General features: G+C 32.9%; 1 protein-coding gene, 1 long non-coding RNA gene and 2 pseudogenes across 8 annotated transcripts; all 4 read right to left on the bottom strand.

The window, feature by feature from the left end:
* Positions 1-1,192: 1,192 nt before the first annotated feature.
* On the bottom strand, positions 1,193-2,196 carry LOC133872690 (glucan endo-1,3-beta-glucosidase, basic isoform-like; annotated as a pseudogene).
* Positions 2,197-2,565: 369 nt separating this feature from the next.
* Positions 2,566-9,529, bottom strand: LOC133874318 (uncharacterized). 3 transcript variants are annotated; one of them, XR_009901238.1, is made up of 4 exons: positions 9,164-9,529; positions 8,938-9,048; positions 8,742-8,858; positions 6,860-7,321 (listed from the first exon to the last, which is right to left on the bottom strand). It is a non-coding gene; the product is annotated as an uncharacterized LOC133874318 (long non-coding RNA). The 3 variants fall into 3 exon arrangements; XR_009901239.1 differs by lacking the exons at positions 6,860-7,321; positions 8,742-8,858 and adding an exon at positions 2,566-2,754; XR_009901237.1 differs by lacking the exon at positions 8,742-8,858.
* A 5,862-nt stretch (positions 9,530-15,391) lies between these two features.
* Positions 15,392-19,245, bottom strand: LOC133872326 (uncharacterized). 5 transcript variants are annotated; one of them, XR_009901005.1, is made up of 4 exons: positions 18,074-19,245; positions 17,826-17,900; positions 17,216-17,277; positions 15,392-16,417 (listed from the first exon to the last, which is right to left on the bottom strand). XR_009901005.1 is itself a non-coding variant. In XM_062309814.1 (2 exons), exons 1-2 carry the CDS (start codon positions 19,195-19,197, stop codon positions 17,268-17,270), a joined length of 1,134 nt encoding a protein of 377 aa, XP_062165798.1. In that variant the 5' UTR covers positions 19,198-19,244; the 3' UTR covers positions 17,083-17,267. The 5 variants fall into 5 exon arrangements, 2 of the variants coding, with proteins under 2 accessions (XP_062165798.1, XP_062165797.1); XR_009901006.1 differs by lacking the exon at positions 17,826-17,900 and having other exon boundaries at positions 18,074-19,244; XR_009901007.1 differs by lacking the exon at positions 17,826-17,900 and having other exon boundaries at positions 17,176-17,277; positions 18,074-19,244.
* A 939-nt stretch (positions 19,246-20,184) lies between these two features.
* Positions 20,185-21,269, bottom strand: LOC133872720 (F-box protein CPR1-like; annotated as a pseudogene).
* Positions 21,270-21,327: the final 58 nt, after the last annotated feature.

Consider the following 21,327-nt stretch of genomic DNA (forward strand, 5'->3'; position numbering starts at 1 on the left):
TATGCTCAATTTTTGTTGTTAACATGTCAGATGATGAATTTATAACCGAGAAAAAAATACTGTTTTATTTTTTTTCTTTTTTTTTTTCATTATGACACGTGTCTACTTTCAGGAGTTGACACATGGACAACAGTTAGTTTTTAGACGGAAAAACTAACGAAGATACCAATTCAGTTTTTTATCAAAACTCAGGTACTATCAGTGATACAGATTGAAGCATAGGGAGCAAAAAAATAAAGACTTTAAACCACAAGTACCAAAAAAGTATTTAACTCTTTTTTTTACAATGTCCCCCTCTGTTAGGAATTTGGATTAAATCCTAACGGAAGCCTTGGTTACCCCATTTTTTTTATTTTTTTTTATAAAAAGACTAGTTTAAAAAAATAATAATAAATAATTGTAACTATGAGTAAATTTACAATGTTATAAAAATATTTAGGGGTACAAAGGCCATTCACCATTTTTGCCGTATGAATAAACATCAAATTCAAACAAAGGGAGACATTTAAAAAATTGAGAGTTTTTTTTTAACTTTGAAAGGATATTTTCAAAACGCGTAAAAATTTTGAAATTTTTTGTAAAGTTTCTCTTAAATTTAATTTAACGGTCAAAATTAAGTGTAAATTAAAATCAAATGGTCAGATTTTAATGTTTAAACAAAAGAAATCTTTTATAAATTATTTGAAATATCCGTTTATAATTTATAATTATTTATTTTAATAAACTCAAACTTCTACTTCCTCCAACACCATCCCTTTTGAGGTTACGATTTGCAAAAACTTTCTTCGCTTTCTATTTCTCCATCATCAATATTGGGGTCCCATCAAGGCCAGAGAAATAGACATTACTCTGATATTTTTCTTCTCCTGTTTTTGGGAAGTAATTAGTATATATGATTCTACATAAACGTAATAGATTGAAAGCTATAAGATAGTATATCGGTTGGTGAGGTTACCCTTATTTATTCATGCTTGATTACCAGATGATGCCATAAACGAAATAGTAATATGCACTTATTCCAGGATGAGTAGAAATGATATTAATAGATGAAAATCACTTGGAACTTGGGCTGTTTATTTGGAAGAAAGAGCCCCAAATTAGATCTCATAGTCTGAATTTTTCCAGTTTTCATCAAACAAGGGAAACACGTAAGTTTCTATAGGCTTTTCAGTCTTCTTTGGAGTCCCTCCCTTTACTTAATCAAATTCGTAATGTAAGTTATTTAATTGTCAAGTGATGTTGTTGTCCCTCCAGCTGAAGGCCAACCAGACTATGATATAACGATCTCCAAAGATCTACCGCCGGCCTTGTCTAGTGCTGTGTAAATTGCATCTAAAATGGCGTCGAAAAGACTATAATAACTTAGTGGGACATCATTCACTACAGGAAAATGAGCTTTGAAAAGAGCATGTTCAAGACGGATGTCTCTAGTATTGCCAATGTAACTAAAATACAGGTACAAATTGATGAGTAACGGAGATTGATTATTTACTAAGAAGCAGATGATCGGATTGAAAAGCGGCTAGTGATTGACTTGAAGAAGCCTTTTGATGGAGAGAAGGATTCTCCAAGGACTCCAGTGTCGATGTCAGTGGAAACTTTAATTTGGTTCGTATGGCTGGCCGCAGAAATTGCATTGTGAATGTTTTGCATGGCAGGTTCAAGGAATTTTGCAAATCAATCTGAAGGCTTCACTTCATTACGAAAGTTTTTGACATTGTTTTTGACTCAAGTATTTGCAATGGCTTGGTTGGAAGCAACGTTTTGAAAGTTATCATTTGGAAGCCCTAGCATGAGCTCAATATTGAAGCCTCAAAGGACTTGGAGAGTTTCTTGGTCTACATAATAGACTTTCATTCTTCGAATGTTGTTTTTCTTCTCTTTTTTTGGTCGAATGTTGTTTTGGTTATAGAGTGCGACAACCTCATATGGATTTGGTAGGTTGTTCCCAAGTCCCAACCTTTCAATAACAAACACCAATTTGGGCACAAAAAATCCCCTACAATTTTTTTTTAAAAAAAAAAAATTATAAATTCTAAAATTAAGTAGTTTAAGCCGTTTAGTCACATTTTATGCATCAAAACGCTTCGGAAAAATTTATAGACGTTTCAATACCTAAAGATTGCAAAATTACGTAATTTTAAAATATCCTATTTTTCTAAAATTATAAGAGAATGCTAGCTGACAAGACCCCATGCACAATGAATCTAGTAGGTGATTATTTGTGGCTGACAGAGGCTCGGGGCACCACCTCCTGAACCTGGAATAGGGAGAAAACATTTGTGAGATTAACCCCAAATCCCTATGGGCTATGGTACATGCTTCTAAGTTCTAACTACCTAATATGGCAGGCTGTACACTTTGTAATTGTTGGTAAAGATTTTTAAAACCATTTGTTGTTGTCTTTTTTTCTCCTTCAAAAGTTAATGTTATTTTTAAAATTACTATTAAATCAAAATTCAGTAATGATTCATCTCGAAGTCAATGGTGACTTTAAATAAATATTCATCACAAAAGTAACAATATTTTTGTTCATACATGATTTCAGAGACGTCATAAAAAGAAAAAAAAAATACTTAAAAAGCATTGGACAATGTCATGATATAGTAGCATACCTAATCCAATCTAGACAAAATTCATCACAAAAGAATCATATTTTTGTGCATAAATATGAGTTCATAGTCCTCGTCAAAAACAAAAACATATTCCTTACAAGGGCTCTGTACACCTCCTCCTTGCTTGACTTCTCCAAATCTACATATTCTTGCAAGGTTCATACCCATTAGCACTTACACAAAAGACTAACAGCAGTGTCATTCTTTGTTAAAGGAACATTATGCTCAAGAACTACGTACATTAATTAAGAGGGTCATTGGTTAAATTTTTAATAAATGGTAGCATCTAATAATTAGTATATAAATCCTAAGATCTTGTACATAAATGTCTAAATTTTATGTCTTCTTCTTTTTTTCTTTTCTTTTTCTTTTTTTTTAAAGGCTTTTTCACGCAGAAGAACATTTATGACAAATTTAAATATCAAGCATGTTCGGCATCCAATTGCTGGTAGTTGTACAACACTTTCAAACAATATTTAATAAAACAATGAGGCAACTAGGGAAATAATGATATGTTTTTTTTTTTAACGGAAATTCCATGTTCTTCTTCTGCTCTGCCACCACCTTTGCTAAGGCATGTGCTGCACCATTAAATTCTCTATGAACATGATTAAATTTAACAGTACGAAGCCCCTTTGTTTCCTTAATAATACTCTCAGTAAACTGCCCAGTGTTAAAAAGATATGGAGGAGGGGAATTTATCTCAATTACGATCTGTGCTGCATCCCCTTTTATAATGACATCGATGAAACCAACCTCCTTGCAAAACAAAACTGCCCATAGTGCTGCCATTGCTTCCGTCATCTTTGGGTCAACCATAATTGGTCTTATTACACTTTTAGCTCCCATGACTTCACCCATACAGTTCCTAGCAACAATTCCCATGCCAATGCACCCCTCCTTGATGTTGAGGGCAGCGTCCCAATTAACTTTAATCAAACTTGTTGGAGGAGGAGACCATCTTTGCTGCCTAGCCGGACAATGGTCAATTCCACCAGTTGGAGGTAACATCTCCTGTGAATTACATCTATGAAATTCCTTCAGTGACGCCCCTGCCTCAGCATAGACTTCATTTGGATTCATAAAGACACCTTCAAAGACCAAGGTATTTCTCCGAAGCCATATACGACGTGCAATAACCACCATTAATTCAACATTGGCCTTACTAATGTTACTCCCCATCTCCTCCAGCAGCCCTTTGAAGCTTGTTGCATTGCTATTACACTTATGGAATAACGACCCTTTCCCACCCCAGACATCCTGCGCTGCAGGGCATGTCCACAACACTCAAACAAAATCGCAATAGAGAAGACAACAAATAACTGGTTTGTGTCATTATTGACCTTTCATTTCTCTCCACAGGTAGTAGTTAATAACTGAGGTTCATTTGTTATCATTCCCTTCCACAATAGAGAAGACAAAACAAACAATGGGTTTTTAACTGCTACAAATATGATGATGTATGTAAAATTTTATTAACACAAGCCAGTACATTGCACCGGTTTTTCATTAGAATTAAATATGTTAAAAATATATAAATTAAAAATAAAAAAGGTTATAGACTCAGAGGAATTTATTACCAATTAAAAAGCACTTGGACAATAGCCTTCGAAACGGAACCCTCTTGATGGTTCGTTGAGTATTGCATAAAACTTACCGCAATAACTTTCATCTACGTGATCAAGATGGCTCAAAATGGAATAAGAGATTTTGTAGCAAATTCCCAGCAAACACTCGTTAAGCTCTTTTTCAAAAGGAAGTTAAGAAACTGTAAAATGACATAAAAAAACTAAAGGGCATTCATATCAATTGTATGCATGTTTCATTGTCAATTGACAAAATTTGAAACAAACTTTATGTGAATCATAATCGGGATAATGATTGTACATTCCTTACAAATCTTGGAATGGCATAAAAAGAAGTCCAACGGTCATTCTGAACATCCTCTGAACATCCTTTCGGTCGTCAAAATGGAGTACGCTGAGGAAGTAAGGATTCTAGCCGATCTTTGTATCTCATTTATCTAGGTCATATACTAAACTTTACAAATTGATTCTTCAATTTAAGTAATCTTCGTCATTCTTCCGATAATCGACCATGACTTGCATAAAAGTTAAAGTTATGCAATAGGAAACTCAACAGGCTTAATCTTCGTAATCTTAACTAAAAAAGGCATCAAGTAACGAAAGTGAACCATATCAATGATTACACAATCATTTAGTCTATTTTCATCCTTAATAGGAACAAATGGCAATGAAACGCTCAAATCCGACCTCACAAATATTCGCATTCGAATGTGGATGTCGCCACAAAAATATGATGATGAATGAAATGATCAAATCCTTCATGCTCTTGTTTTAAATAGTGTGCGACCACCGGAGCCTAATCCTATCAATTTGCCTTGTAAAATCCATTCTTATAGTTTTAAAGAATTTGCTGATGTTCGATTATGATCATCATTCTTTAAGATATTGATCCACTCCTTGTAGGACTGTAAAATATAAAATAGAAAATGAAAAACTAGTCACATAAAAAGATAATTAAGGGAAAAAAAAAAAAAACCTAACAGATCTGGTATTATTTGGAGAGCCAAGAGGCAATGAAGGATGTGTGCCCCATTACGCACAGGACAGCAATAAAGACTAATTAAAAAGGCTTTCAAGTTATACTATAGATGGAAAATTTGTGGAGGATCTCAAAATGACAAGTTAAAATATTTTACCACCCACGAATTAGTGAATTGTGTCTTCATATTTAGTTTTTATTTACATTTTTAATAAAAAAATACAAATAGCGTACATAATAGACTCTTTATCAAATATTAAACTTAATATTTGTCACTCTTTTTCTAAATTTAAAACACCAAAAACCCAATTTTTTAATAATATTTTTTTGCAAACAGCACAAAAATAGGAAAAAATAGTATTTATTTAAAGACAATAATATTCATGGTAGTTATTGTGAATGATTAAAAAAAATATTAATTCAATGTAGAGAAATATCTAAAGAATTTGTTGTGTGATGGTTTCAAAAAGTGATTAACTAAAACCTTAAGTAAATTTTTAGAATTAAATTTAGAAAAATTATAAAGAGGTCATTGCAAATGCCTTGGGAGAAAAAAACAAGTAAAATCTGTCCTATACTCCTTTTTTTTTTTTCCTAAAAAAAAAATGTCTTTTTATCTTTACCATATGGAAAAAGCATCTGTCTCTATGACTTATTATTTGGCAGCCCTCACCCAACTATTGCACAACCCCAATGTGCCTCGAGAGGTTGTGCAATAGTTGAGTAGAGTTTGTAATTTTAACATTTTCCCACTTTTTAACTAAACGGGTTGATAAAATCTTATCCAAAAAAATCTGAGTACGGTTATATGCATTCAGAGTTTCAAGTCAAATGTTTTCAAATGTTTTTGGTTTGTTTCTCACTTTGAATTTGTTGTCAACTAACCAAAGGAGCTTTTTAATGAGCATTTGTTTAATTCACGTGAAAGCAACCACTTGGTGGTGGATGTTGCTACTCTGAAAAATTGTACAGTTAATAAAAAGTGATTCTGCTTAAAGCAACCACACAATAGATATTTGTTTTCATTTTAAAAAAGTCATTCAACTTAGTTGCTTAAAGAATCAAGCATATACAAGAAGCAAGAGAGAGATTTCTCTTACAATCTTTCCATATGTATTATATCCATAGGTTCTAAACTTCAATATAACCAAAAATTGACATACACAAAAGGTTACGCAACCTATGCATGGATTTTTCAAAATTTTAACATAAAATAACTTTGTAGCAAATTCATGAGAGGATATACAAGAAAATTAATGAAGTCTAAATTTCTAAAAAATTACGAACTTGTAAGAAAAATATGTACCTGTATATCATTTTTTCCAAAATCTCCCAATCCTGAGATTGAAATTAAAGCATTTTCTCGAACATCATGCGAAGGTAAGCAACAGAGAAGGGGTTGCATACTACAAATAACAAAAGCCAAATAGATGTTGGAACTTGAACGAGTCGCACTACGATTACTCCCTAAGAGCACTAGTAACAGATTCCATATAATGGTTCCCTTCCCTATATTTAAGGAAAATTTGATAAAAAAAAACACCAAAAATTGACCCACAACAGTTACCCTAAATTTACACAATTTGGTTGGGTAGCTACAGTGCTACCCAATGTATTGGGTAGCACTGTAACTTCCTAATACCTTATTTTAATAAAAAAAATTCTATCTCTCTCTCCTCCCTCGCTCTCTCCTTCACGCGTCCCTCACTTCACCCGTCCTCCTTCCTTTCCCAACAAGAACGCCATGGCTGAACCAGCCGAACCAACCGAACTAGCCCAACTTCTAGCCCTCTATCAACAACCTCCACGGGCAACTAATTTTGTTGGGGCAACCGCTCGCCAACCTTTTTCTCTTCTAGTGACGGCCTGACCGGCTGGGCCTCCTCGCCAGAGAAGGGTCTTAGAGGTACCCGTACCACAATAGGCGCCGGTCTTCAATTGTGGCTTTCTTCGGATGAAACCCCATTTGGGTTCTTGGTATTCACGTCCTCAGACTCCAATCCCTGTAGCAGAACACGAAATCAACCGGATCAGCTGGTTTTTGTGGCTTTCTTCGGATGAAACCCCAATTGTGAGGACTGGGCTGGTTTTTGTTTTGCTTCTACTCTGTTTGTGGGTTTTGGAAATTTGTTGGCATTCTTCTGCAAGTGGAACCAGATTTGTTGGTTTTCATTTGGTTTTCATCCAGGATTAGCCAGAGAAGATGAGAGCAAGAGAGTCTAGAGAGAGAAGACGAGTGGGAGAAGAAAAGAAATTGACAAAAAATAAATAAAAGTAGGAAAGAGAAAAAATAATAAAATAAGAGTAAAAAATAATATTTAATTAGTATAGGGAAGATTAAAGAAATCTATTATGGGGTGTTTTTTTTTAGGAAAACAAAAAGTGGTTTTGTTCCCTAAATATAAGGAAAATGGTTGGAAAGCTGCTGCTAGTACTCTAAGAAAACCAAACACCGAAACATCAAAAACACCGCAACAATCTCAGGAGCTGTTTGGTAACCAATCCAAACCATTTCAATTTCCATTTCACTTCTCCCAAAAAAATCAAATCAAAAACATTTCAACTTTTTTACACTTTTTACATCACATCAATAATTTTTTATTACTATTCAAATAAAAAAACTCACTACAAAACAAAACTTTTTCACTTTTCTATAAAACATTATCAAATTCTATATCACACCAATCATTTATTACTACTATTCAAATAAAACATCCCATTTTCCACAACTTACCAAACAGGTCCTCAACCACTTACCCAAAAGCCCAAATAAAATGAAGAAAGCAATCAACGTTCATAAAAAGCTCGACTTTAACATACCGAACGAAAACGAAAAGAGCCGGTGGGAGAGAAGTGCGTACAGCCCTATTTGGAGTTGTCTTCTTCGTCTGCTTCTTTGGAGAGACATGCCAAGCAGTGAAAATGGAGCTCCCTCTCATCTGGACTAGGTTAGAGAGGGTGCAAACCGAAAAGAAAACATTATGTCTTTGATTTTCTAAGATGGTTGGCCTCAGGTCCGGCAAGGGGTAAGGGCAAGAAAATGGGGTATAGAGAAAAGAAGAAGAAGAAGATGCAACAGACGGGGAGAAAGGGTAAAAAAAGAAAGCAGTCAAAAGTTTCTGGTCTGTGACCTTTTTTTTAGGTTTTTTTGTTCCAACCGTTGAGTTCATATGCTGGATCGTCTAGTTTTTTAAATCTTTCCTTGAACTTATTTTGGACTTTTTCCCTAAACTCCGTTAACAAACAAAAAAACTCTAAACGGTCACGTTGTTGAAAATAAATTGAATGAAATAGTTGATAACATGCGCATTTCAAGTGGATCAACTATGTGCTCGATAAAGATGTTTGAAAAAAAATATTTCAAATCAATTGACAAATCCTTCTGCTGAATATGATCATTAACCAACAATCCAACTATCACTCTGAAGTCATCAATATCTTTACGAACACCATCAAGATGCGATATGTTGCCAGCTTTCACCGAAGCAAAAGGAAACGTAACACTCACTCGGAAAAGGATTACAAGGATTTGATTTATGAAGTTACCGCAAAAGGACTCACCATTAAGAAACCTTCTTAGGATCAGTGCAATAGCTCTAAAAAATTCTTTTGCATATTTCCGCTTTTAAATTTTGATCATTTCTTACTAGCTGGAGCCACTCCATACTCCATGTAGGTCTATTAAAAAATAAAAATAAACAATAATCATTTTTAGAAAAGATCGAAAAAAATACATACTTGTAAGAAAAATATATACCTGTATATTATTTGTCTCAAAATCTCCCAATCCTGAGATTGAAATTAAAGCATTTTCTCGAACTTCATGCGAACGTAAGCAACAAATAAAGGGTTGCATTACGATTACTCCCTAAGAAAACCAAACACGGAAACATCAGACACTACACAACAATCTCAACCACATACCCAAAAACCCAAATAATATGAAGAAAGCGTTCATAAAAAGCTCTAGACTTTTAACATACCAAAAACGAAAAGACCGGTTGAGAGAGAAGCGCATACAGCCCTATTTGGAGTCGTCTTCTTCGTCTGCTTCTTTGGAGAGAGATGCGTGGACTAGTTTAGAGAGGGTGCAAACCGAAAAGAAAACATTATACGTGATGTGCCCGTGATTACTCTTTGATGGTTGGCCTTAGGTCTGGCAAGAAGGAGTAAGGGCAAGAAAATGGGGTAGAGAGAGAAATGAAGAAGAAGAAGTAGATGCAGAAGATCAAGGGGGGGGGAGAAAGGGTATAAAAAGAAAGAAATGTAGCGTATGTTTGGTATTGTTTGAGGGACGCGTGTCATCGGCGAATTGAAAAGAGAGAAAGAGTCGAAAAAGCGAGGTAACGATAATTTGTTGAACCGGTCAAAAAGGTGAGTGTTGACTGTCTAGTAAAGGCTGTTTCATGCTGGTAATCTATGCATGGCGCGCGCGTGAAGACATTTATGCATGATATTTGTTTGTCTGACTCGCAGTAAATGCTCCAAGTGCCACCATAAAAAAAAAATCAAAAGTACAGATTTGGGATCAACGGTACAGATTTGATTCTGAGTCTAAAATAAACTTGAAAAAAGCTTTTTGTTAATACTTTGTAATAAAAATTATTTGTTAATGATTTGTCTTCTTTGAGTTGAAAGGAGCATTAATTAAAGGTTAAATATAATTTACCCTCGAAGTTGCTATTTATTTTCAATTCGGTTTTAGAAGATTAAAAATTTACAATGCGTCGCTCTCAAAGTTTTTAGAAGTTTTTACAATGAAATTTTGATAATGTGCATGTCATGTGACTTTCTTTTTTTATTTATTTATGTAATTCACCCTTAGAGGGTAAAACAATATTGTTTTGAAGTGAGGGTAAAAAACAAAAATTTATGTAAAAAACAAAAATCATGTGACATATACTTGGTCAAAATTTCAACTGATTTGACGGTCAAACCAAATAAAATAGTTAAATTGAAAATGTTGAAAATTTGAAGAGAACATATTACAAATGTTTAAACTTTGATAGTTGAATTAAAAATAGATGACAACTTCAAGAGATGAATCGTATTTAACCCTTAATTAATTATTGTAACTAATTATTTATGTCCAGTAAATAATTAATTATTGGGAGAATAAGAACAAGATTAATGCTTTCTTGTATTTTCTTATTTTTCTTTTATTGTCTTAATTTAAAAATTAATCACTGAATTTATAGGATTTATACATGACTCACCTATGGATATTACAAATCAAATAATTAATTTTTGAGATAAGAAGATGAGAACAAAAAAAAATCCAAATACCAAGTCTCTTCTGTGAAATCCTCTTTAAAATAAATGCTCACCTACAACTTCTACCCTTTTTTATAGATCTTTCAATCAATCAGTAAAACACCAAAAATTTGTCCATAAGTGCGTTCGTAATAGCCTGACCTTATTAAAATTGTTTTAATTTTTAGATATTTTTGTGAGACAATTTGATAAAAAATTTCAAAAAATTACTCCCAATAACTTCATCAGTTTAACTAAAAAAATTTGGTGAGTGATAATGAGTACTGTTCACTCGCCAAATCATTAAAATACTATAAAAATTGTTATTTCCTTCTTTTTCTCACATGAATCAGTTTGAGCACAACACCACTTTTTTCCTTTCTTTCTCCCACGATGCGATGTTGATCTTTCTTCTTACATAGCACTCGTAATTATCATGAAGGATTTTGGGAAGAAAATAGTGACTCTTAAAGGAAAAACGAACCATACGAGTAAAAATATAGATTGAATGGAAAATGAATATTGGTTGAGGTAAATTATAATTGTGGAGGAAATGGTCTTATTTATAGCGTAAGCATATGAGATTTTTAAAAAATATGACCGTTAGGATAAGACAAATTTTCAAAAATATAACCGTTAGAATAAGTTAAATATTCAAAAATATGACCGTTAAGAAAAGAGAAACATTAAAAAAATATTAAATAGAAGGAAAAAAAAAATCTGAAAATATATTATTTAAATGGAATAGTGATAGTGAATAGTTAAAATAGTGAAATTGCTATAGTGCTTTAAAAAAATGGCTCACCGAGAAAAGTGATTTTTAGCTATTTTAACTAATAAAATTTGGTGAGATTACTAAAAATGCTTTAAAGCGAATAAACATGATGGAATTCCTTAAACTATTAATTTTTATAATGTATTCTAATTAATTACAAAGAGGCTGCAATATCAGCCTTATGTTAATATTTTCTGTTAAATCTTAACCCACGCTCATCACACGTGTCATTACTTAAATGAGTCAAATGACCATTATTCCCCCTAAAATTTAGTAAAATACAACTATAACCTTCCTTTAAAAATAATAATAAATTTTTTAAAAAAATAAAATAAAATCTCCCAAAGGCTAGTCATGGCTCTAGGGTGACTCATATTAAGCATTCATTAGATAAAAAGGCATTTCAAAAGACTTGGTGGTAATTTATCATGGTATCGGAGTAGATGTTTTGAATTCAAATCTTATTTATTTTATTTACTTATTATTTTAATTAAATATTTTACTTGTTGGGCCTGACTTATTAAAAAGGAGATTGAACTCACATGTAAGAGGGAGTGTTAAGCATTGATTAAATGATTTAAGTTTACATTTTCTTACTGACTTAAGTTTTTAGAATAAATGGTAATTTAACAACCCAATAGCTGGCCATGGGTCTGACGCAACTCAAGCCAACCATAAGTCGGACCCATGACAGTGGGTTTTTCTATTTTCTTTGAATATTTTGTGTTATTTTTTTCTAAATTTTTTGGACTTCTATTTTTTGAATTTATAATAACATTTTTGTCTTATTGAAAAAAATTTAAGATTCTTTTTGTCTCTTTGTTGGTCTTATGAAAGATGTAGATTTTTTTTTTTTTATATATAGTTTGAAAAGGAATATCGACATAATTAATAATTTAAAAAGATATTAATAATTAAATAATAATTTTAAAATATATATATATATATATATATATATATATACTTTTCTCAAAAACAAACTACATATATATTTATTTCAAGCTCACTGTCACTCATGCCTTCAAACTCGGTATTGTCGGAATTTGTCGCCCATCATCAGTAAAAAATACAAAATAAATTATTAGAGCCTTTTTTTTTTCTTTTTTTTTCTTTTTTTCTTTTTTTTTTTGTGTTGGGTAAGTAATTAGAAGAGCGTTTGATTACATAATTTACGTGATTGTGTAAATACAGTTTTGAAAACTGTGCCTAAACACTAGCTGCTACTGCAAGTCTAAAGTTTTTATAAAAAATGAAAAAAAAAAAAAAAAAAAAAAAAAAAAACACACACACTTATCAGGGAGTCGGAGATTTAGCATCAGGGTTCACAAAGAGTGATTGGAGATTCTTTAGTAAAAGATATGATACGTATATAATTTTTGTATAATTTTTATGTAATTTTCATAATTTTTTTAAAATTAATTATTGAATTTTAAGATTTACACGTAGAAAAGTAAATTTAATAGTTAATTTTAAAAAATGTTGTTGGAGTTATACAAAAATTGTGTCAAGAGTTGTATAACAATCATTTCTCGTTTGGAAAGATTATTTAGTTGAATTTTTTTTTTTTTGAGTAGTAATAAAAAGTGATTAATGTGATATTAAGTAGAAATAATTTGTATGGAAAAATAAAAATATTGTATTGTAGTGAATTTTTTTTATTTGAATAATATTAAAAAAAGTATTGATGTGATATAAAAAGTGAACCAAAAAAACAAAAAAAAAAGGTTGAAAGGTTTTAAAGTTGATTATTTTTTAGAAAAGTGAAAATAAATTAGGGAAATAGCAAACACCCCCAATTTTGTTCTTTTTTTTTTTTATAATAACCTTGCTTGAAGGTGATGGAAAATTGTTAAAATCTAACTGTACTTAATACTTAGAGAATCTCCAACAATAATATTCAAAGTAGCTATTGAAAAAAGTACAACTCTATATTTTAGCTATTGTTTTTTATACTATCTCCAACAGATTTTCTATTACACTCTTTACTTGCACTTAAATATTATTTCTCATTATTATTTTTTTATTATATTTTTGTCAACATTCAATGAAAGATAAAATATTGAATTTTTACACATTTTTTGAGCTACACCGTACGAATGTTGCACTAGTTCAATGTTCTAGCAAAATTACACAATTTATGAAAGCAAAGCAACCAAAAATAATCAATTGATCATTTTTTTTTAAAAAAAATACAACACAAAACAACACAAAAAGAAAAACAAAGCAACTAGAAACATACAATAAGATTAATAATTATTAAGATTGACCATGCAATTGTCACATGTGCTTGATAAGGTCAGATTGCAACTAGAATGAGTTTGACTGTTTTTAATATTCACGTGCCTTTTAATGAGCTCAATAAATCCAAGAGTATGCTCGTGATAAATTTTTATATAGGGAATTTCAATAATTTGTTCATATTAAATGTCATTAGTATTGTCAATGTTTCATTCGTCTTAAATAATCATGTTATGTATTATTATACACGATTTTATAATGAAAAGTGGGTGGGAGAGAGTAGGATAAATGAATATCATATTATTTTAGTTTTAGTTTTTTCTTAATATTTTATTAGTTATAGAATAAATAGTGAATAGGTTCTACAACCTATTCAGAGTATCTTCAACAGAATAAGCAAATGGTTCATAATAATCAAATTTAACTATTATAAGTCATTTTTTCATTTTTAGCAGAATAAACAATAAAAAATAAAAAACCAAGAAGAAAAGGGCAGCTGGGCCACCAAAAAACACGTCTTCTTTAACATCAAATTCAAACAGAGGGGTGATATTAAAAAAATTGAGAGATTTTTTTAACTTTGAAACGATAATTTCAAAACGTGTAGAAATTCTAAAAAAATTTGTGAAGTCTTTTCAAACTTTAATCTAAGTCAAATTTAAGTGCATATTAAAATCAAATGGTCAGATTTTAAGTTTAAACAAAAGAAATATTTTATAAATTATTTGAATTATCCATTTATAACAATTTATTTTAATAAACTCAAACATCTACTCCAACACCAACCCTTTTAAGGTTGCGATTTGCAAACCACTTCCTGCGCTTTCTATTTCTCCATCATTCCCAATGCTTTCATTAATATTGGGGTCCGATTGAGGCCAAATATAGACATTACTGTGATATTTTTCTTCTCTTGTTTTTGGGAAATAATTAGTAGGGTTGTTTAGCACGGCGTAAATGACATTTAAAATTGCATCGAAAAGATTACGATAATTGAGCAGGACATCATTCACTACAAGAGACGGAGCTATGAAAAGAGTATAGTCAAGATGGACGTCTCTGGTGTTGCAAATGTAACTAAAGTACGAGTACAAGTTGACGAGTAACGAAGATCGGTTGTTCACTAAGAAGTGGCTAGTGATCGAACTTGAACGAGCCTTTTGATGGAGGAAAGGATTCCCTGAGAACTCCAGTGTCCATGTCGGTGGAAACTTTGATTTAGTTCGAAAAGTCGACCTCAAAAATTGCGAGGAAAAACCCAGCAACACCAACCGAAAACCAACACATGCATGCTATACACTTTGCAATTGTTAGTAAAGGCTTTTAACTTGTTAAGAACCCTTTTTTTTTTTTTTTTTAATCTTCCAAAAGTTAACGTGAATTTTAAAATTATCATTAAATCAAAATTCAATAATAATCAATCTGAAAGTCAATGGCGATTTTAAGTCACATCAATTTTGAGTAAATAAAAAAATAGTTTATAGCATTATTACCCGGAGTAATATGAAATCCATAAAGTTTGTCATCTAGTGATACTTGCATATATGTTTTTATAAGAAAATATATAGGTTGTTATATTTTTATATTATTGAATATGAAATACCTGAAGAAATTATTTAATCAAAAAATAGAACTTCCCAAGAAAATAGGATGAACAACAGCAGATCAAAGTACCGTGCGTTTTGGCATAAAATTAATTGTTTATTTACGCGTGTTTATAGCGGACCCCTATATATGATTAATTAGTTTTTGCTTCCAGAACTAGAAGACTATCAAGCTGACAAGGCATATATCCGCGAATAATTACGTCAGGATAAGAAATTTTTAAAATGAAATTATATAACAGGGAGCCTTTTTTTTATACAAAAGGCAATAAACAACTTTAAATAAATATTCATCACAAAAATAACAATATTTTTGTGCATACATGATTTCACAGTCGTCATAAAAAGAAAAAAGAAAATTAATTAGAAAGCATTGGACAATGTCATGATATATATAGCTAGGATACCCTAATCCAATCTAGACTATATTCATCACAAAACAATCGTATTTTTGTGCATACATGAGTTCAGAGTCGTCAACAAAAACAAAAACATATTCGTTACAAAAGCTCTGTGCACTTCCTCCTTGCTTGACTTCTCCAAATCTAAAATGACATAGAGAAATTAAAGTGGATCAATGTCTTCGGAGCTCCACTTTTATCTCTCTGTCATTTCACAGTCTCGACAATCATTTGAAAAAGAGCTTAACAAATGTTTGCTAGGAATTTGCTCCAAGATCTTTGATTCCATTTTGAACAGGCAGGTAGAGTTTCATGCGGTAAGTTCTTTGATTCCATTGTATACCCACCCATATTAATCAAACTTAACAACTTTTGTGCCAATCCATCTTGTTCTGATAAGAGATACTTGCACCATCCGTGTAAAGTGTGAGATGTCCTAGACAAGTAAACCTTGAAGTGACCAAACATTTCGGTCCAAGTTCTTCGACATAGAACACAACCCAAATTTGTCATCAATATCCTTTTGTTCTCTTTTAGCACTTTCAACCAGAAAGTTGTCCAACACGTTGGCCTAGCGTCCCAGTCTACTTGCATCTGATAGTAATCAATAATCAACTTGCAATGTCTAATAATGTCATCGAATTCCTCATTTTAGGATGACAGACTGTGGTTAAGCTCATCAAATACTATGTAGTTATCAATCTGAACCATAACCGGCAACAATCCTTTATTCTGCAAGTCAACTAAAGCCCAAAGCAATGCTCTTGGCTCATCCAGTATGGGATGTTAAGTTTAGAATACTTTTGTTTCCTCCCTAGAGGTGACCACTTGTATAAGAGAGAGGTAAAATAATTTAGAACAGGCTTTGCCTTTTTTAAAATCATTCCTTCCAGATGTCTCATATACATCCAACCAGTGCCTATAAAACCTTTGCTTGAGACCATAACCAGAATTGATGTTAACATCCTGCAAAGGTAACAATCAGAATATATATGATTCAGCAATAGAAAGCTTAATAAAAGGATGAAGACAGTTGCAAAGATCAAAATACTTGTGCAGATTGCTGAACAACGATTTACAAATTAAGCCAGCTTTAAGATTCTAATTAATATAGAAAATAATGGGTATGCCACGATTACACATGGAACCTGCAGTTAAACCAATCCAAATCTCAACATTTAGAATATAAACATTCTTCTCCACTTAGGTACCAATTGTTTTATAGAACAATGGCACTTCGCCTCTATACGAGGACTATTTCTCTGAAAGTGAACATAACCAACCCCAGTTTGATTTACACCCACACAAATACAGTCTAAGCATTAACTAATTAATTTAGATATAGGGAGCAATAGTGGATGAAAACCACGCTGACTTCACCATATTTTGATGAGGATCTTACTCAAGTGACCGTTTTGGCTTAAACTGGTTTATTTAAGGCAGTTTAAAGTGGACCTTTACATTACTAGTTTGCTTACGGCAGAATGGCAAAGGATGCAATATCAAGTAGACATAAATACATTATTATTAATTCAGGACAATATCTTCTACGGTTTAGATAATAATTTTCTCAATGGAACAATACACCATGGAGCCTTTCTATACAAAAGCAATAAACAACTTTAAATAAATATTCAACACAAAATTATCCTCAACTGAAAAAAAAAAAAACAGATTCCTTACAAAAACATTGGACAATGTCATGATATTAAGTGCTTGGATACCTAATCTAGACTATAATAGTCAATGGCGAGAGATACCGACCATCATAATTCCCTGTGCTCTTTGCACTTTCTCCTTGCTTGACTTCTCCAATCTACTTACCCCTGCAAGTTTCATACCCGGCCATTAGCACTTACACAAAAAACTAAAAGCAGTGCCATTCTTATGTGCACATCTAATAAACCCCAATGCATGGTTAAGGGAAAAAAATTAATGCAGCAACACATGTTCTATTAGAGGAACATCAAGCTCAAGAACTACATTCAGAGTCATAGGTTAACTTGTTAATAATGGTAGCATCTTAGTATCTTGCACACTCCTAAGATCTTATATATGTCTAAATTTTATGTCCACACATTTCTTGTAGATTCTAAGGGTCTTGCAGAAAACTAGAATTTCATGTAGACAACCATTTCTGCAAAATTTACATATCAGGCACGTTTGGCAACCAAGCTGGTAGGTGTGCAACACTTTCAAACTTTAAATACAACTAGGCAACTGGGGAAGGAATGATATGCTTCACAGTTTAAAAGGGACAAGAACTCAGCGAAAGCAACCGCATTTAGACAAACTCGATCACCTAATGCAAGACCACAACAAACTCAACTCCTGCAAGACAATATAAACCGTAAGAAATCAACAACAAACTCACCTACAGCCAGACAATATGAACCGTAAGAAATCCACAATCTAGTGTCTGGCTACATGCTTTGTTGACAAAAGGATCCTATCAATCACTTGATTAATATAATTGACATCAAGAGTCCTAACTAAAGTCACAAATTTTGGAAATTTTCCACCTGAATTGAAGAAAATGTCAAACTGAAAATAAAAAATAAAAAATTATAGCCAAAATGTTATGGAAGATGGTTTGGTAAAAATACAGGAAGAAACACTTACATTAAAAAGGCATCCCTGACGGAAGTGGTCCGAGCCGTCTTATATTTGATGGTGGAAACAAAGGATATACGCAAACTCTTCAACTCGGGCATAGGAAAGACATCAAATAGGATGCACTGAACGTAGCTCTCAGGTGTATAGCGATCAATTTCAGTGGTGTGTATAACGCAGAATCTTTTCTTCTCCAAATGGATCAAACAAGGAAGAATGGCATCAAGATGTTTATTGGTCGAAATATTCAGACCTTTCAAATCCCCTGTTAGCCACAAATCCGACTCGAAATTGTAGGCCAGCAAGTTAGCTTTATCTAGAATCCAATATAAATAATTTCCTACCGCAAGAGCCTTTCCAAATTCACCCCAAGGACATTTCGGGTGAATCTTGCGAGGTTCAGAGCCAAGAATTTTCCAAGAACAATTCTGCACGTCGTACATAATGAAGTTTGCAAAAATATCTTTATGTTTATCTTCATCTTCATCTTCATCTTCACTTTCATAATCTAAAAATGGAAGCGTAGCAACGAGAATCCTGTTTGGATTCTCAAGAGCTGCAGAGATAATATGATATGCCTTACGATATGGAGGCTCAGGCAATGATTCCCATACTCCAGTCATGGGGTCATAAACCTCAGCACCCCAACACTGAGAAAAAGGACATTTATTTAAGACATATAATTTATCGCCTACGACTAAGTTGTGAGCACAGCATCTTGGAAAATCCAAGGGTGGAACATGGATCCAATGATCAGTGGGATTAGAAATGTTTACCTTCCGTACATCGGAAATTTTGTTTTGAACCAAACCAGTATAATTAAAGAGAATGCCACGAAAACAGTATAGATCGGAGCCTACCAATGCAAAGGTAGATTTCACATCTAGACACCATTGTGCCCAAACTTCAGAGATCGACCCTTCTGTACCGTCGACGGCGTCCGCAGGAATCTTCATGGTATACCACCTATCATAGTTGCGCCTTACCTTCCAGTCCCATTCAAAGATAGGCATACGGATGAGGACGACATAAGGAGAAGGATTAGAAGATGGTGATGAACCATCCGTTTTTCTCTTCTTATTTTCTGGGCGTGATGATTGAACGGCGAGATGGCCGCCGATGGCTCCCTCCATCGAGTATTTGTTATAAGAGGGCTGTTGTTTGTGAAAAAATTTTATGAAATGATGATTTGTTCTTCTTTTTATTTGATTGAATCCGACGTCAAAGTATTCTACATGTAATTTTCTTTTCTCATTAATTCAAGAATCAATAATGTTCTTCACTTCTTCATTTTTCATTTCTTACGTATGTGCATTCTTTTTTTTTTTTTCTTTTTTTCTTTTTTTAATTTTCCCTCTTCCCAAAACATTATGCAAAGCCACCGTTCTGAGTCGTTCCGTGCACCGTGTATTGTCGTCTTCGACCTTGAGATGTCCTATAGTGGGGCGTAACGTGTTGGAGAGAGATTTCAGGCGCCGAGAGAGCGGCACTGGATGTGCAAGCATTTTCAGCTTATTTGAGCTGAGCTCGAGCCGAGTGCCACTATTTTTATATGTTTTTTTAATAACTATTTTGATCCCCTTTAATGAACTCCTAAATTATTTTTTTAAAAAAATAAACACATCATTTCATTTTTATTTTTATTTTAAAAGAAAGCTTTTTTCTTTTTAATTACGACAGATTCCTGGGACTCTCATATTTTTAGTTGTAACATGTGACTTTCTTTATCAACATTGAGGTTTAAAAAACACATGAAAGAATACTAAATAATACAAATGGTAAATTAAGAAAAATGACAGAAACTGTCAGTCATCTGGAACAGAGTGTAGTTGTTGTGTCAAACAATTTATTTCTGCCTCTATTAAAACAATTTGTCAGCTTAAACTATTAATGGGGTAAGATAAACTAATCCTATTAATCCTTAATTGAAATATTATGCATGGTAAAGTTTTCACTTTGTGCCAATTTTCAGTCATTCTCTTTGCTTACAGAGCCAGTTTAAAGCCTTTTGATAGTAAATCTTCCTGCAAAACAATGACCAATCCATCAAAGGAGAAAGTTAAACTAAAACAAAAATAAGAAGATGCTATAGCTAAAGCAGTCATGTCGAGTGATTCAAGAGAGTGAAAATACATCAATTTATTTTTTTAAAAAAAACTTGAACTCTTCAGAGAACCAGAAAATTAAACTAAAGAGATCAACTGTTCACATAAAATTGGTAACCTATCCAGTCAATTGAGAAAGAAAAATGCATAACCAGGTATAGAAATAAGCTTGAACAAAAATAAATAAAATAACTCAATTATGTTTATGTTATCTCATATCTTCTTTTCCTCTGGCGGTTGCTGTGTCATTCGAAATGAATAATAAGAACCTTGTGAAACCTCGTCACCACTCTTAGAATAAGCTAAAGGCATCATATGTCCAAACTTCCTATTCAAACTGGATTGTGAAACCTCAAACAATTTATTCCAGGACTCCTTTAATCCATATTCTTTCATCACCCATGCATCAACAAAATCATTACCGTAATTGCAAAACATGCACAGGCACCCTTCCAAGACCCTCAGATCTATTTCAAAACTCCTCAACCACAAGATGAGAAGCAACAATCATACAGTACAATCCAAACCCTCCAGAAACCACCCAATGCAAAGCACCACCAGCAAGTACACCAGACACTCTTCTAACCAAGCTGAAACAGATACCGAATATAATAAGGCATGTTCTTGATTCCTCTTCAAGAGTTGGTCTTCAAGCTATAAACTTTAACCTCAGTAGAGAAAAACCCATTACCACCAACAAGCTACCCCATCGTCACCACCTTGTAATCGTCGCTAATGGGGTCGAACCCAAATCTATAAAAAGTAAAACGTCGAGGTTTAACATCACCTTTAGGATCCTCAACCGGCATCACATGCAGTCTCCGGTGCTCTCTAGTTGATGGATTCCACAGAGCTATTTCTTCTTCAGAGTTGCACAGCCACCAAGCCATTGATTTCCATGGCGGTGCGAAGCGAATCGAACTCAACGGAGTAGAGGTACCAATTTTTGAGAACGAGGCTGAGATTGGATTTGGTGGCAAGGTAGAGGCTAAGATGAAGCTTGATGAAATCTGGGCCCTCTAACATATTTGAGACTTACAGAAATACCATCTCCGACACATAATCTAACAAGTTGACTGTTACTGCAAATATACCAAGGGATAAAGAATATAAAATTAAAACTCTATACAGATCCCCCGACCATATTTTTTATCCACC

Source organism: Alnus glutinosa, chromosome 7 (assembly GCF_958979055.1).
Source record: "Alnus glutinosa chromosome 7, dhAlnGlut1.1, whole genome shotgun sequence".
Lineage (NCBI taxonomy): Eukaryota > Viridiplantae > Streptophyta > Magnoliopsida > Fagales > Betulaceae > Alnus > Alnus glutinosa.